The 13,655-nt window shown below is 35.8% G+C and overlaps 1 protein-coding gene across 3 annotated transcripts in view; it reads right to left on the bottom strand.

Annotated features, from left to right (window-relative positions):
* ICE1 (interactor of little elongation complex ELL subunit 1) overlaps positions 1-13,655 on the bottom strand; it is a 64,482-nt gene that overhangs the window by 4,293 nt on the left and 46,534 nt on the right. For 2 of the 3 annotated variants that reach the window (XM_045565699.1, XM_045565700.1), the window contains 3 exons: positions 12,352-12,512; positions 7,343-7,533; positions 5,360-5,466 (listed from right to left, as the gene is read on the bottom strand). In XM_045565699.1, coding sequence (XP_045421655.1) covers positions 5,360-5,466; positions 7,343-7,533; positions 12,352-12,512 — 459 coding nt within the window. Of the gene's footprint in view, positions 1-5,359; positions 5,467-7,342; positions 7,534-12,351; positions 12,513-13,655 lie in introns of those variants that run through there. The other variant, XM_045565701.1, reaches the window with a different exon arrangement.

Here is a 13,655-nt window from a genome sequence, read left to right as displayed (position 1 = left end):
TTTTCATTAAAAATGTCATTTATGTTAATGAGAGTATTATTAATTTTAAATGAATAACTAAATATTTTTAAAATTTCTTAGTTTCTTATTTAAATAAAATATAATAAATATTGATGTAACCTGGAGTAACAAAAGTTCTTCAAGAGTTCTTAATAATGATTAACAGTATATAGGGGTCCTGAGACCAAAAGGTATGAGAACCAAAGAGATCACAGGGCAGCTAAATCTACTGAAGGCTAAGGCAAGCAGGGCAGCATTGGCATCAGTCACCCAGTCCCCTCATGTTTGGAGCCTTCCTTTAGTCCAGTGGTTCTCCCATGGATGTAAGCTCGCTCCAAGGTGGAATCCCTGTTCCTTCCATCAAGGCAAAGCCCTCATCTTCTTTTATATAGGGGGAGGACTCTGGAACATATCTTGGATGCACTTTCATGATAATATTATATTGTATGCTCATTGCTCTGTGTTCACTGACGGACCTCTGACCTTTTTTCTCTTGCCCAAATTCCTTTTTAAGAGGCCTCGTGAGTCAGGACTACAAACAATAAAAGCTCACTAAACAGGTTTTATTAAGCCAGTATAATGTGGTTTACTTTCCAACTTCATTCCAGTATAGCAAAAGATAACAAATAGAAGACCCCTTTATCTTAACTCAAGCATTCCTTTCTATTGACTCCACATCTGTAGACAAAGCTCAACTCTTTCAAATAATTACCAATTAAAGAATACCTAAAACCCACCTATGACCTGTAAGCCCCCAGATTGAAGATGTCCTGCCTTTTCAGGCTGAACCAACTGTACACCTTCCATGTACTGATTTCCGGTTTTACCTGCAATTCCCGTCTCCATGAATGTATAAAACCAAACTGTTACCTGGTAGCTTCAGGTGCATTTTCTCAAGACCTCCTGAGGGCATGTTTCCCTGTGCCAAGGTCACACACATTCAGCTCAGAATAAATCTCTTGAAATTATTTTAGAGAGTTTGGGTTTTTCTACCAACATCTTATTCTCTCTCAATACTATATCCCATGGGTTTATATGTGAACCCAGTACATGAGCCTCCTTTCTATTTTAAATATGAAGAAACTGAGGCATACAGCATTTAAGTAACTTCTATTACTTTGTATCAACTATAGGAACTAACAGTACTGGTTACACATACCCTATTATGATATTTAGCAGATATACAGTAAATAATTACTGATCAAACAATATTAGGATTAGGAATTAGGAATATCTATGATGACATTTTATATACTTGAATAATTCCTAGGCATCCTAGGGAATTGAAAAGTAATTTACTTCAGAGATCAGAAATTTTAGGTTACTGACCACTTTTAAATATCTCTTTGGGCCAAGCACAGTGGCTCATGCCTGTAATCCTAGCACTTTAAGAGGCCAAAGTGGGAGGATTGCTTGAGTCCAGGAATTTGAGACCAGCCTGAGCAATGCAGCGAGACCTGTCTCTAAAAAAAAAATTAGTAGGGCATGGTGGTACACCTATAGTTCCAGCTACTTGGGAGGTTGAGGCAGGAGGATCTGTTGAGCCCAGGAGTTTGAGGTTGCAGTAAGCTGTGATGTACTCTAGCCTGGGCATCAGAATGAGACCCTGTCTCAAAAATTTACATATATATGTATATATCTTTGCAATTAGATCAAACTGCTAACTGTATGCCACTGGATCTGTCCTCTGAAACAATCTACCAAGGGCATTAGATGCATAACTAATAGCAGAGAAAGGGGTGTGTGCCTAACACAGCTATGGGGTCATTCAGCCACAGGATGTGCATTTATTCTCAGATAATACACGATCATGTTACAATGGCTCCCTTTCTTTCAATGAAAAGTACATAATGAAATTGGGTTTTATAAGCTATTTAAATTAATGGAGCTATCAGGAGTAAAATAAGAGGAAATTATGAGTCTGGGGTAAATGATTTGGGAAAAAAGACTCAATACATAGTGACTTGACAAAGATAACAAATTGGTTAAATGATGGGAAGAAAAGTCCCTACAGAAGGTATGTGAGGGAGTCCAGGACCATTCAGCTGTATTAGAATACAAGTAAGAAATGTGGAGCTACTTTCAATGTCAATGACAATGCACTCCACAGCACAGTCACAAAGCCAGAGGAGAGGACAACCTCCTAAGATGAGTCTACAGGGCAGAACTAAGCCCAAGATAAAGATCCTAGGACTTCCATTCAAGATTTTAGATGCAAATATGCTAAGGAAGGGGTAAGTTGAGGCAATTTAAAAAAAAAAAAAAAAAAAGAGTTGAAAAACCTGGCAAGAGAATGGCTAGAAATCAACAAGTAATGGCTACTTCAGTCTGACCTACATGTGAGACAGTTTTCCTAGCTTCTAGGTTCCAGTTAATACCCAGTACGCCGTATCATTCAGGATTCAGGAAAAAACATGGTATTACACAGCTTTATGCTCTGCTGAATCCAGTGGTGGACAAATTATCCTTGCTCTGCTACCTTCCCACTGAGTGGCCTCAAACAAGGGCTTAACCTTTCTCGGCCTCAATTCTGCCAAGAAATGAGGAGTGCAAAGATTAGATCCGGTTCTATCACTCTTCCATATTTCTATGCATCTAAAGCAATTCAAGCATTCCACAAAATGGTCTTTAATATATTATTGTTAAGGTAGGTCACAGTAAACCCCATTTAATAATCATATATGACCAATTGCTAATAGCAATGTTCATATCTCAATCTAACATTAGATAATATTAAATTGTATTGACAGAAAGCCTGTTTTATTTTCCATGGAGTAAAAACCTCTTTACAGGACCTTGCAAATTTTAAATCAAGAATAAAGACAATTCCCCTGTTTTATGAGTGATTGGTGTGGGATTTCGGTTAAATCATGGCTTACCAACTTAATTTTTTATTTATCAATTCTTCAGTGAAGGCCAGCTTCAGAAATGGTGAGAAAGTACACTAACAGAGTTTCTTCTTAAAAACAGCCCTTAACTCCTTACCCCTCAGCCTGCACTATTGCCCTCACCGCCCAGCAACTTCTGGGCTCTGGGCTGGCATCAACGCATGGTACTGCAGCACCAAAAGGACCAACAGGCTGAGTGGGGTAGAGCTGAGCTGCTCTCTAGCACTGGCCATCCCCACAGGTCAGCCCCACGTGCCCTAGCCTCTCCAGGCCTGTCTTGCTCATGCATGCCAGCTCTATCAGCAGACCCAAATAGGATTTATCTTCCTGAATTTGCTTTTATTTTCCACGTTGTACTTTTTCTCTAATTACCCATCCTTTGAACTGTATTTCTCTATTTCTATATTATCCTATTATATGGTATTGCCAATTATGCCTTATTAATTATATATTATTCTTATTCTCCATAATATATAATTGTGTTATAATATATAATTGTATTATAAATATATAACATATCACTGATATAAACATACACATATTACTCTAAATAATATGTATTCTCAAATAGTCATAAATTGTCTATTTCTTAACAGCCAGAATTTTAAAGACTTAAAGTACAAACTAGCTTTAATCTGACAAAAATTACAAGTCATGTTTTCTCCCTATAATTATACATTGTTTTTAAACTATTAATACATTCTTATTAATTCACATATGGGTTAATTTTAGGGTATATATTTGAAAGTACTTCTATAATCTTGTACAGTTTTGTTTGAAAGAGTTTTATGACATCTAACCAAAATTAAGTACCCTTATGCGTTGCTTAGCAACGGGGATGCATTCTGAGAAATGCATCATTAGGCAATTTTGTCTCCTGTGAACACCACAGAGCACACTTACACAAACCTAGATGGTACAGCCTATTATAAACCTAGGCTATAGTGTACAGCCTATTGCTCCTAGGCTACAAACCTATACAGCATGTTATGTACTGAATACTGTAGGTAACTGTAACACAATGGTAAGTATTTTTATATCTAAACACATCCACACACAGGAAAAATACAGTAAAAATATGGTATTATAATCTTAAGGGACCACCATCACATATGCATACAGCATATGAGTGTATGTGCTATCTCACTTAAGGCAATCATTACCTTTTCCAAACCCACTTTATCGTTGGCACTCCTACACGGCTTTGCAGACACAACTCTAAACTAATCCTATCTGAACGTCACAGAATGGAGCCTGAGAATCTGTATTTTAAATAAAGCTTCTCAAGCAATTTGAATGACGAACCAAATTTGGTAACTCCAGATGACTGATATAAGCTAATTGGAAGAGGCACTGGGCAAGTCACTAAAAAGAACCTCATGTACGGCTGACCCTTCTCTATAAACATCAAGGGGCCGTTTCCACTGTGGTATGCGGCCGGTGACCACAAAAAATACAATCTTCATTCTTACTTCCTCTCTAGTTACAACCAGTAACTACAGTTAAATACAGAAACACAACCACTCCAAAATAAACAGCAAACATTATCATATTTTAAAGTGTGACTTTGAAAATATTACATTCCTTGGAAAATTCCATAGATACTTCATCTAGGTCAACATAAATATATTTATAGAATTAAAATTAAAACATCTCTAAGTTTTTAGATTCTCAAAACGATTTCATAATTTAGAATGAGTCCAAAGTATGAATAAATTGTTCTTGAATTCCTAAGAGAAGCTGCTATTAAAATTGGAATGTCCACTACTAGCCCTTCTGTGTTCCCTACTGCTTTGCATCTATGACAGAAATTGTTATTGAGGATATCCTGAGCTGAGGAACTCAGCAAAACAGTTTAGGGACTGTGTCCCACTGGGCATAGGTAATTTATTTCCACTTCTGTGCCTCTGTTTAACTTTTCATATATCTCTTCTGAATTCTTATATAGTCTTTTGCAATCATTTGGTTCTCACACTCTTATTTAGTAACTTGACTCCAAGTGTATTTTTGGTTATTTCCAGTGAAATTAAGTGTCTACCTGGTAACCAGGTTTTTGTCTTTAACCATTTTATATATTTTACTTAACACAATGTTGCTACATCTGCATGTGAAGTACACACAGAAAGGAATGCAAATTTGCCGATATAGTAACAAAAGTTTCAGGAATATTGCAATTCATATAGCCTAGTGTGTGTGTGTGTGTATTGATATTAGCATCTGAGATGCACAAGTTCAATTATAAATAAAATGTACTAATGTAAAAAAATCTTAATCTTTGACAAAAGTGGATAAAACACTAATTTATAAAGAAAGAGAAAGGAGGAAATTAAGCACAAAAGTCTCTACTCTGACAGTTGTGAAATCAGTCATTACGGTGAAGTTTTGAAGTCATCACATATTATTATACACTTATGCGCTGACCAGGATATCATCAGTTACAATAAAAATGATCAATAAAACAGACAACTCACCAATGAGCCTCAGTATTGATGCTATAATAATATCAGGAATATATGCAATGTTTGCATGTCCTTTTCTGTATTTTATCCACTTATCCATTACAGGCCACAGCTCCTTACTATAAAAAAACAAGAAAAGATGTATACTCACCATCACTTAAATTATAAGAACTTATCTTCTAAATGGTCCACAGGCAATTAGTGAAAAAGAGTAACTGCTAAGGATCTAACATTTTAAGTTAAAATAAGAACAGGTATTGGAAGCTTACATCTTCTCTAACTATTCAGGATATCTGTGCCCACACTGACTTAAAAGAGGCTACAAAAGTACATGTTTTCATCATTCTGTCTTGACCCTTTTTATATGGCACAAAGAAGCCGAACAGCGTCCCCAAAGTCACAGAACTAAGAAGTGGTGGAGTCTGCATTTTCGTTTGGACCCTCTAGGCACTTACAGCAGTCCCTGAGTTCCAGAAGCCCATAGTTGCCTGGGAGGATCACAGACAAATAAAGCTATGTGTGTAAAAATAGCTAAAGCAGAGGAAAACTATAATGTCGATAATCAAAACACACTTTACATGGACAAAAAAAATCTTTCCACTGACTGAAAATAGTACCAATTCCATGTTGCTTTCTTTTTTCAAAAATGTATCTACTTTTTGCAAGGCATTCACAATGTATCACTATAAAATTTAAATGCAAACAAAAGAAAAACAGAAATTAAAAGCATCCCAAATAACCCAGTCTCTGATAATTATTACTCTCCTAATTTTGGGCTTTTCTTCCAGATACTTCTTGCTCTCTCTGTGGACGTAAACAACCTGGAGAGAGCCATGAAGTGCTGAGGAAGGGCACAGGGTTTGTAGTTGCTCAGGCAGAGACCCTTGTATTTGACACTATCCTCTCCACTGGTGGGGGGGATCGTGGACAAAGCAGCTCTGACGGGGATAGAAGGGCCCCTGCTTCTTGGGTGCCCATGAAGAGTCACAGGGACATGAGGCACACAGCAGGCCCTCACATACCATCACACAGACTGGCACTGGACAGACCGTTCTGTCACTGTCTTAATTAGTAACAGACTATGAAACACTTTTCCATGTTGATACATAAAAATCCACTTACACCTCTGTACTTTAATGCAGCTATTATCTCATTATATAGCTTTACCATGATTCAATTTCTTATTGTTTGACATTTAGATGTCTAATCTACTCTTATTGTCAAGGGACTGAAAGAGAGTGACAGACACCCTTGTACACAGATGGATCCTTGCACAAGGTAATTTCCATAGAATATATTCTTCAAGTATCTAAATGATATGGATTATCAACTGTTTGACATGCCCTTTTTATGTCACAAACTCCCTTATATCAGCCTTTCTCAGCATCATTAACACATACAGAAACATCATTTGAGTAACAATTTTCTCCCAGAGGAGGCACAGATAGTGCCAGGGCTACAGATGCACAGAGAAAAGTTAATTTATTATGAACAATGGACGCCTGAGAGTATCAGGTTTAATTCTCTCCCAGGTGAGAACTGCTAACCTATAATTTTGAATATTTCTGTTGCTTTGGGTTTTCCTAGAGTATCTGGATGTTAAGATAATAATCATTACATTTGATTCGACACAGGTTTGCTGAGTGCCTCCCTCGTGTGGGCACTGTTCTACATGCTGGAGCTATGCCAGTGGACCAAATAAAGGCATCCCACTCCCACTTCCCGAAAGTCATTTCTACTGGGGACAGAGAGAATAGCAGAATAAAATAAAAAGTAGTGACAGATACTGAGGAAAAGTAAAGCAAGGGAATGTGGTAGTGTTACAGGTCTATTAAGGGTAGTTTACTCTTTCTTATCCAAATAACGAAATCTGTACATGTTTCAGCTGCCTTATACACTTAAACAAAAAAGTGATTCAAACCACAATGCAGCATTCAAAAGAATACTTTATAAACACAAATAACCCAACTTTATTTGAGTTAGCCAAATAGCAACCTTATAATGTTATCATGTGTCCAAATCCATTTCTGATGGCAGCAGAGCAGATCAATGGCAAGTATGTATTCCCATGTATTATCACTTAGGTCTTCACCAAATTTTTCACTGGCCTGAAATTCTGTTTTTGGACATAACTGTATGGTCAAAAGCAGCTTAGAAACCATGAAGCCAACATCTGCAGGAGCATTCTAGTAAACAGAGAAAAAACAAAATAAAATTTGGAGTCTCAAATATAATACATCTTTTGTTAGTTATCTCACAGAATATAATAGGCATCTTATAGCTTTTTGAGATAGTTGTTGCTTGAATAAGGAACTATGTTTATCTTAGTCATAATACTTATCATGAAATGATTTTAGCATGGTAGCTGATCAGCCAGATGATAAAGCCATAGGTAGGAAGCAGAATCCAATCAGGTAGAAAAGAGCTTAGCTGTAATCTAGATTCAAATGAACATTTTCATCAACCCAAATAAAAGAATTCAAGTTATAAAGTTAGCTATAATAAAAATAAAAACATTAAACCTTTAAAAAAGTCTTTTTTGTTTGTTTGTTTGTTTTTGAGACGCAGTCTCACTCTGTTGCACAGGCTACAGTACAGGGGCATCATCACAGCTCAGAGCAACCTCAAACTCCTGGGCTCGAGCGATCCTCCTGCCTCAGCCTCCCGCGTAGCTGGGACTACAGGTGTGTGCCACCACGCCCGGCTAATTTTTTCTATTTTTGGTAAGAGATGGGGGTCTCACTCTTGCTCAGACCGATCTCGAACTCCAGACCTCAAGCAACCCCCCCGCCTCAGCCTCCCACAGTGCTAGGATTACAGTCATGAGTCACCATGCCAGGCCTAAAAAATTCTTTAAGTTCTGTTATCTTTCTGACACTGTAGATCAGGCTGCCTTTTCCAGAAATTCATAAAATTGAATCAGACAGTACTAAATTCTTATGTATAGCTTTTTTCACACTTCTGTATAATGTTTTTTGATATTTATTCACATTATTATGTATATGAGTAGTGTGAACACTCCTTTTCATTGCATAGTACTCCATTACATGTATATAACACTGTTTATCAACTCACCTATCCAAAGGCTTCTGGGTTATTGCCAGCTTTTGGCTATTGTTATTTAATAATTAGGTTGCTATGAACATTCATGCATAAGTCTTTGTGTAAATATAAATTTCATTTCTCTTGAAGATACCTAGAAGTGGAATTGCTGGGCCCTTTGTAAGAAAAGATTTAACTTTGTAAGAAGCTGCTCAACTGTTTTCCAGTGGCTGCATGTTAGCATTCCCAGCAGCACTGTATCAGAGTTTCAGTATAAAAATAACACATATGTAATACAGGCTTAGCATACTCAGTACAACAAAAGGCTTGGGCTTGAAAATTTGCTTTATTATATGAAGAACTCAGTACGTTAATCTGTGGCTTGGGCATAAATATTCTGAAAGATTTTGATCAAGCTTTCCATCAGATAAACCACAACCAAATCATTGTCCCAGATAATCTACCCAAGAGCTGAAACTCAGCCAAAGTGGCAAATATCCCCCTTAGGGAAGTCAGTGACTTTGCAACCTGAGAAGACGGTGAAATAACTTTAGACACAAAGAAAATCAAATCTATATATTAACTCTTTTGTATTATATATTTAAGAATATATTTCGCAATAATCGTGAACATGTGATAATCTGTATTTGTGTTATGTATCTGCATAAAAGTGCTGAGAATCCGCTTTGTTCAAGTTGTGGACTTTGCAACCTGAGAAGACAGTGAAATAACTTTAGACACAAAGAAAATCAAATCTATATATTAACTCTTTTGTATTATATATTTAAGAATATATTTCGCAATAATCGTGAACATGTGATAATCTGTATTTGTGTTATGTATCTGCATAAAAGTGCTGAGAATCCGCTTTGTTCAAGTTGTGGTTACAGTCTGAAGTATTTGATATTAGAATCATGATTTTAATTAGAAATATTAAAGAGAACATAATTAAGTTTGTAAACAGTGTTTGAATATTTACAACACCTCTACATCCTCTATTGACATTTAACATTCAAGAGCTGCTTAAAGTGCTTAGAAAGATTTTGCTTATTAAATTTGAAGGTCCAGTTTCAAGTATTTTTGAGGAATATATTTTATGTTTAGGAATACTTTAAAAGTTTAAGATAATTAAATTTTAATAGTTTATAAACGATTATTCAGATGTTAATTTATTAAATATATGAATTGAAGTAACATTAATCAATAGCAAAAGTAAAAACATTGTTACATTTGTCACAATTACTTGATTTATAAATGAAACAAGATTTATGAATTTAAAGGCTTTTTAAAAAGGTTTATAAATTTACAACTTTAAAATTGAGTAGTAACTTAAGCCAAGTAGTCAATTGTACGTAAAGAAGCCCTTAAGGATCTTATCAACTCCATTGGAAAAACTTGGGGGACACACCACCCTGAACAGGCCAACTCAGGGAAATACTTCCTACCATGGCAATAGTAGGAATTCGTAATTCCTCATTTTAAAAACTGAAAATAATTTAGTAATTTGCACTGAAGATACTATACACTTTTGATTTCTTTTTAACTAGCAGTATTATATTTAGTAAGTTTCCTTCTATTTTCTATTCTAGGAATAATCCCATGGGCTTTCTTCTTTATCAATTATATTGATTTCCTGATTCTGAATTCTCCTTGTTTTATTAGGATAAACTCTAAAGTATTATTCTTTGCTACATTATCAAATCTCCGTTTTATGTGCACTGTTTATACCTAAATGCCTCATTGAAACTGTTTTTTTTTGTCTTATTTTTGCTATTTTGGCTATTTTTTATTGGGCTTAATATTACAAATGAACAAGGGACTTTCAATTTGCTTTTATGCCCGAAATAGATTGCAATTACTTGGTTCTTTAAAGATTAGACAAAAATTCAGGTGGCACCTATACATGTATTGTTTGTGTAGTAAATTTTTAATCATCTTTTCAATCCCGTTACTATAATTAACAACTGGTCTAGTAACATGTTCAACCCCCAAAGCCATTTTTGAAAATTTTTATTTTACTGGGAAATCATTCCAGGTCTCCCAATCTGTTGCTATGGGGTTAGAGGTAGTCGTCCTCTCATTCTTTATTCTGTATCTGTAGTTGTATCTTCTTTCCCGTTTCGAATCTTCAATATTTCTGCTTTTCTCTTTTTTCATTAATCAAGACTGAGTTACCTATCACTAGCATTTTTTTAAAGGCAGTATTTGTACCTTCTATGTGTTTCGTTTGTCCTCTACTTCATTACTGTTACTTTTTAAACTTTGTTCCTTTTTCCTAGATTCCTTCTCATATTTCTAATTTTTAAGATGAGTATCAGCCAACTTCATTCATTCTCTGCTTAACAATGAAGACATTTAAAATATCTTAATGAGTATGTTTTCCAAAAAACTAGAGATCTTTAAGAGTTTTCCTTTTCATTGACTTTTAAGACTGTGATTTTACTTTTCATATTTTGTTTCCAGAATGTCCACGACTATGTATTCTCAATTTCAAAGTAAATGTAAGTATTTTTTATGAAAGCTTTGAATTATTTATGTTTAATTTTATTGAATTATTACCAAGAAATTTTGTTTTTTATATCTTTTTTTAAAAATTAATGTTTTCAGGTGGCCAAACTTATGACTGATTTTTGTTAATGTATCATGGACATAAGAAAAATATATATTCTTCACACACATTTACTTTTTATGTTATTGAATTTTTCTATGTCCTTATTTTTGTTTACCAGATCTGCTTAATTTTATAAAAGAGCATTTGGAAATCTTTAATCATAATGGTATTTTTCCCCAAGTATCTCTCACCTTTCTTACACTTTCAACTTCCTATTTTTATTTGCTATGATATTTAGTAAATAAATGTATTTATTAAAACAATATTTTCTTTAAAAGTAGTGTCTTCTACCATCAGATCACCGTATCCTGGTGAATTGTGAATAGGCAAAAGGAGACGGGCTCTGAAGGGCATGTGGAGGCCCAGGCAAGAGCAGGGGCGTCCCTGGGAGGTGACCCCCGCAGAGGCAGGCAACTTTCCAGAGAGGACGTGTGTGGGGCTGCAGGTATCCACAGGTAGGAGTCATGAGGTCTTTTCTGATGCTAAATGACTGACCGGAATTAGTGACACTACCACATGTGAATATACTCTGGTGCATCTAGATAGACTTGCTTCTCAATATTTACCTAATTTTTAATCATCAATAGACCTTTCCTTTACTTTTTATAAAAAATAAAAGCCTAATGACCATTAACATTAAAAAGTACTAAAAACAAAAAGCAAAACAGCATATAAAATTCCACTCCACACCAAGCCAGGACAAAATTTTTAAAGAGGAAAATAAAACATGCTAATTAAAAAAAAGAATAAATTCAAAAAATCAACCTCTTATTGACATCAGTACCTCTTCTTAAAGTTTACTGTCAATTGCATTCTCATTAGATAAAATCTATGAATGAAAGAACACCCACCTAGATACTACTTTAACACGTCAATAACTAAAGAAAAAATAATAAAAGGTAACATGGGAACAATGTACTTAGAAGAAAAACAAATTGGATCAACTGGAAAGAAAAATACAGAATAACAGATTCAAAAAAATTATAATAGGAAGGAATTGAGATATCAATTTTTTTTTACCTCTCCAAGTGCCTATTGTAGAATCATAATTTTATAGCTCCTCCAAGACCTTTATACATACGTGCATATGTATGGATTTTATCATCAGTCATAAATTAGTGTATAAAACAAACTCTGTTAAATTAACACAATGCATAGGTCTACAATTCTTCCCCGAATGTCTTATGCATACTTAATGAACAAAATGCATAAGCCTAGGCTAAGTTCACACGCTGAAGGATCTAGTATGAAGAATAGCATCTCTAAAATGCCTATGAACTGATACAAAACTAAATATATTACATTCACATAAGATCTACAAGGCATTATAAGACATAAAAACAAAGCTCACCTTTTCCCAATTAAGAAAAGCTCTCAAGCAGTTCAGAACCTCTCCTTTAGCACGTTGCCTGGCAACTAACTGCATTGCTTTATTAATCACCGATTGAGAGAGAAATATATCATGCCACATGTTTGCAATAAACAAAGTCAATTTCTCAGACTCTGGAAAATCTATGAGAAAGAAAATTATGCAATTAACCTTTATGTCTGATCAAGTGAATAAATTACAAACTAAGAATAAATTTTATTAATTTCATTGGTGCCTTGCAAAGCATTGTGCAGCTGAAGGGATTATAAAGAGATAGCCCAGATGAGGCTCTGGTCTTGATAATTTCAAAATCTCCCGCTTTTTTTTTTTTCTTTTAGGCAAACTTTCTTTATATTTTAAATATAAATGTTCAGGAAAAACTCAAAACATTTTGAGATTTTCCTAGAAAACACCACAGCAGTCAACACAGATTTCTGTGACCATGTGTGTGTGGGTGGGGTCCCCACACCAAGCAGTGGACACCAGCTGGGTGTCCTCTAATTCAATTCCAACACTATCTACCTGGAGACGGCATCAGATCCCACAGACTGAGGCTCCGCCCTCAAGACTGCCCCTGCTTCAGGCCCACTTGTAAGTCCGGGCCTCGGGAACTTCTGACTGATCAGCCATAAGTTAGGGATCCCATGACACCCTCTTCGGGTTTGATAAATTCACTGGAGCAGCTCATAGAACTCTGGGAAATACTTATGTTTAACAGTTTATTATAAAGGACATTATAAAGGATACAGACAGAGAGATGCGAGGGAGGTATGGAGGAAGGGACCGGGAGCTTCCACACCCTCCCTGGGCATGCCACCCTCCATCAACCTCCACGTGTTCAGCTATCCAGAGCTCTCCAAACCCAGTCCTTTTTGGGTTTTTCATTATATAGGCATGATGGACAACTGTGTACAAACGTGACTGTATAAAAAGGGTATGATCTCATATCCTTTTCTCTAATAGCCTGAGTGGGGAAACCCAGCAAGGTCTGTCTGTTCAGATTCTTCTTGGCCTCTTTGCGCGGCAATCCTTTCCCCAGGGTATGGGGCAGGACCCTCTCTGGAATGAGGGTCTTAGAACCCACCATCAGGTTAGAGTCCTGCCTTGGACAGGTCAAAGGAGGGCAGGAGAAGGTCAGAGAGAGAGATTCTGTTTCCTGAGGCCTAAAGCACCTCAAGATTATAACTAGGCTATGGGAGTTATGAGCCAGAAACCGTAAATGAAAACATATATATAAAATATCACAATACTACACAAATATACAGCTCTGTATGACAAAAGAAAAA

The sequence above is a fragment of the Lemur catta genome, chromosome 12 (genome assembly GCF_020740605.2).
Source record: "Lemur catta isolate mLemCat1 chromosome 12, mLemCat1.pri, whole genome shotgun sequence".
Classification (NCBI taxonomy): domain Eukaryota; kingdom Metazoa; phylum Chordata; class Mammalia; order Primates; family Lemuridae; genus Lemur; species Lemur catta.
Note: the sequence above shows the minus strand (reverse complement) of the source record. Positions and strands in the feature narration are given on the sequence as shown.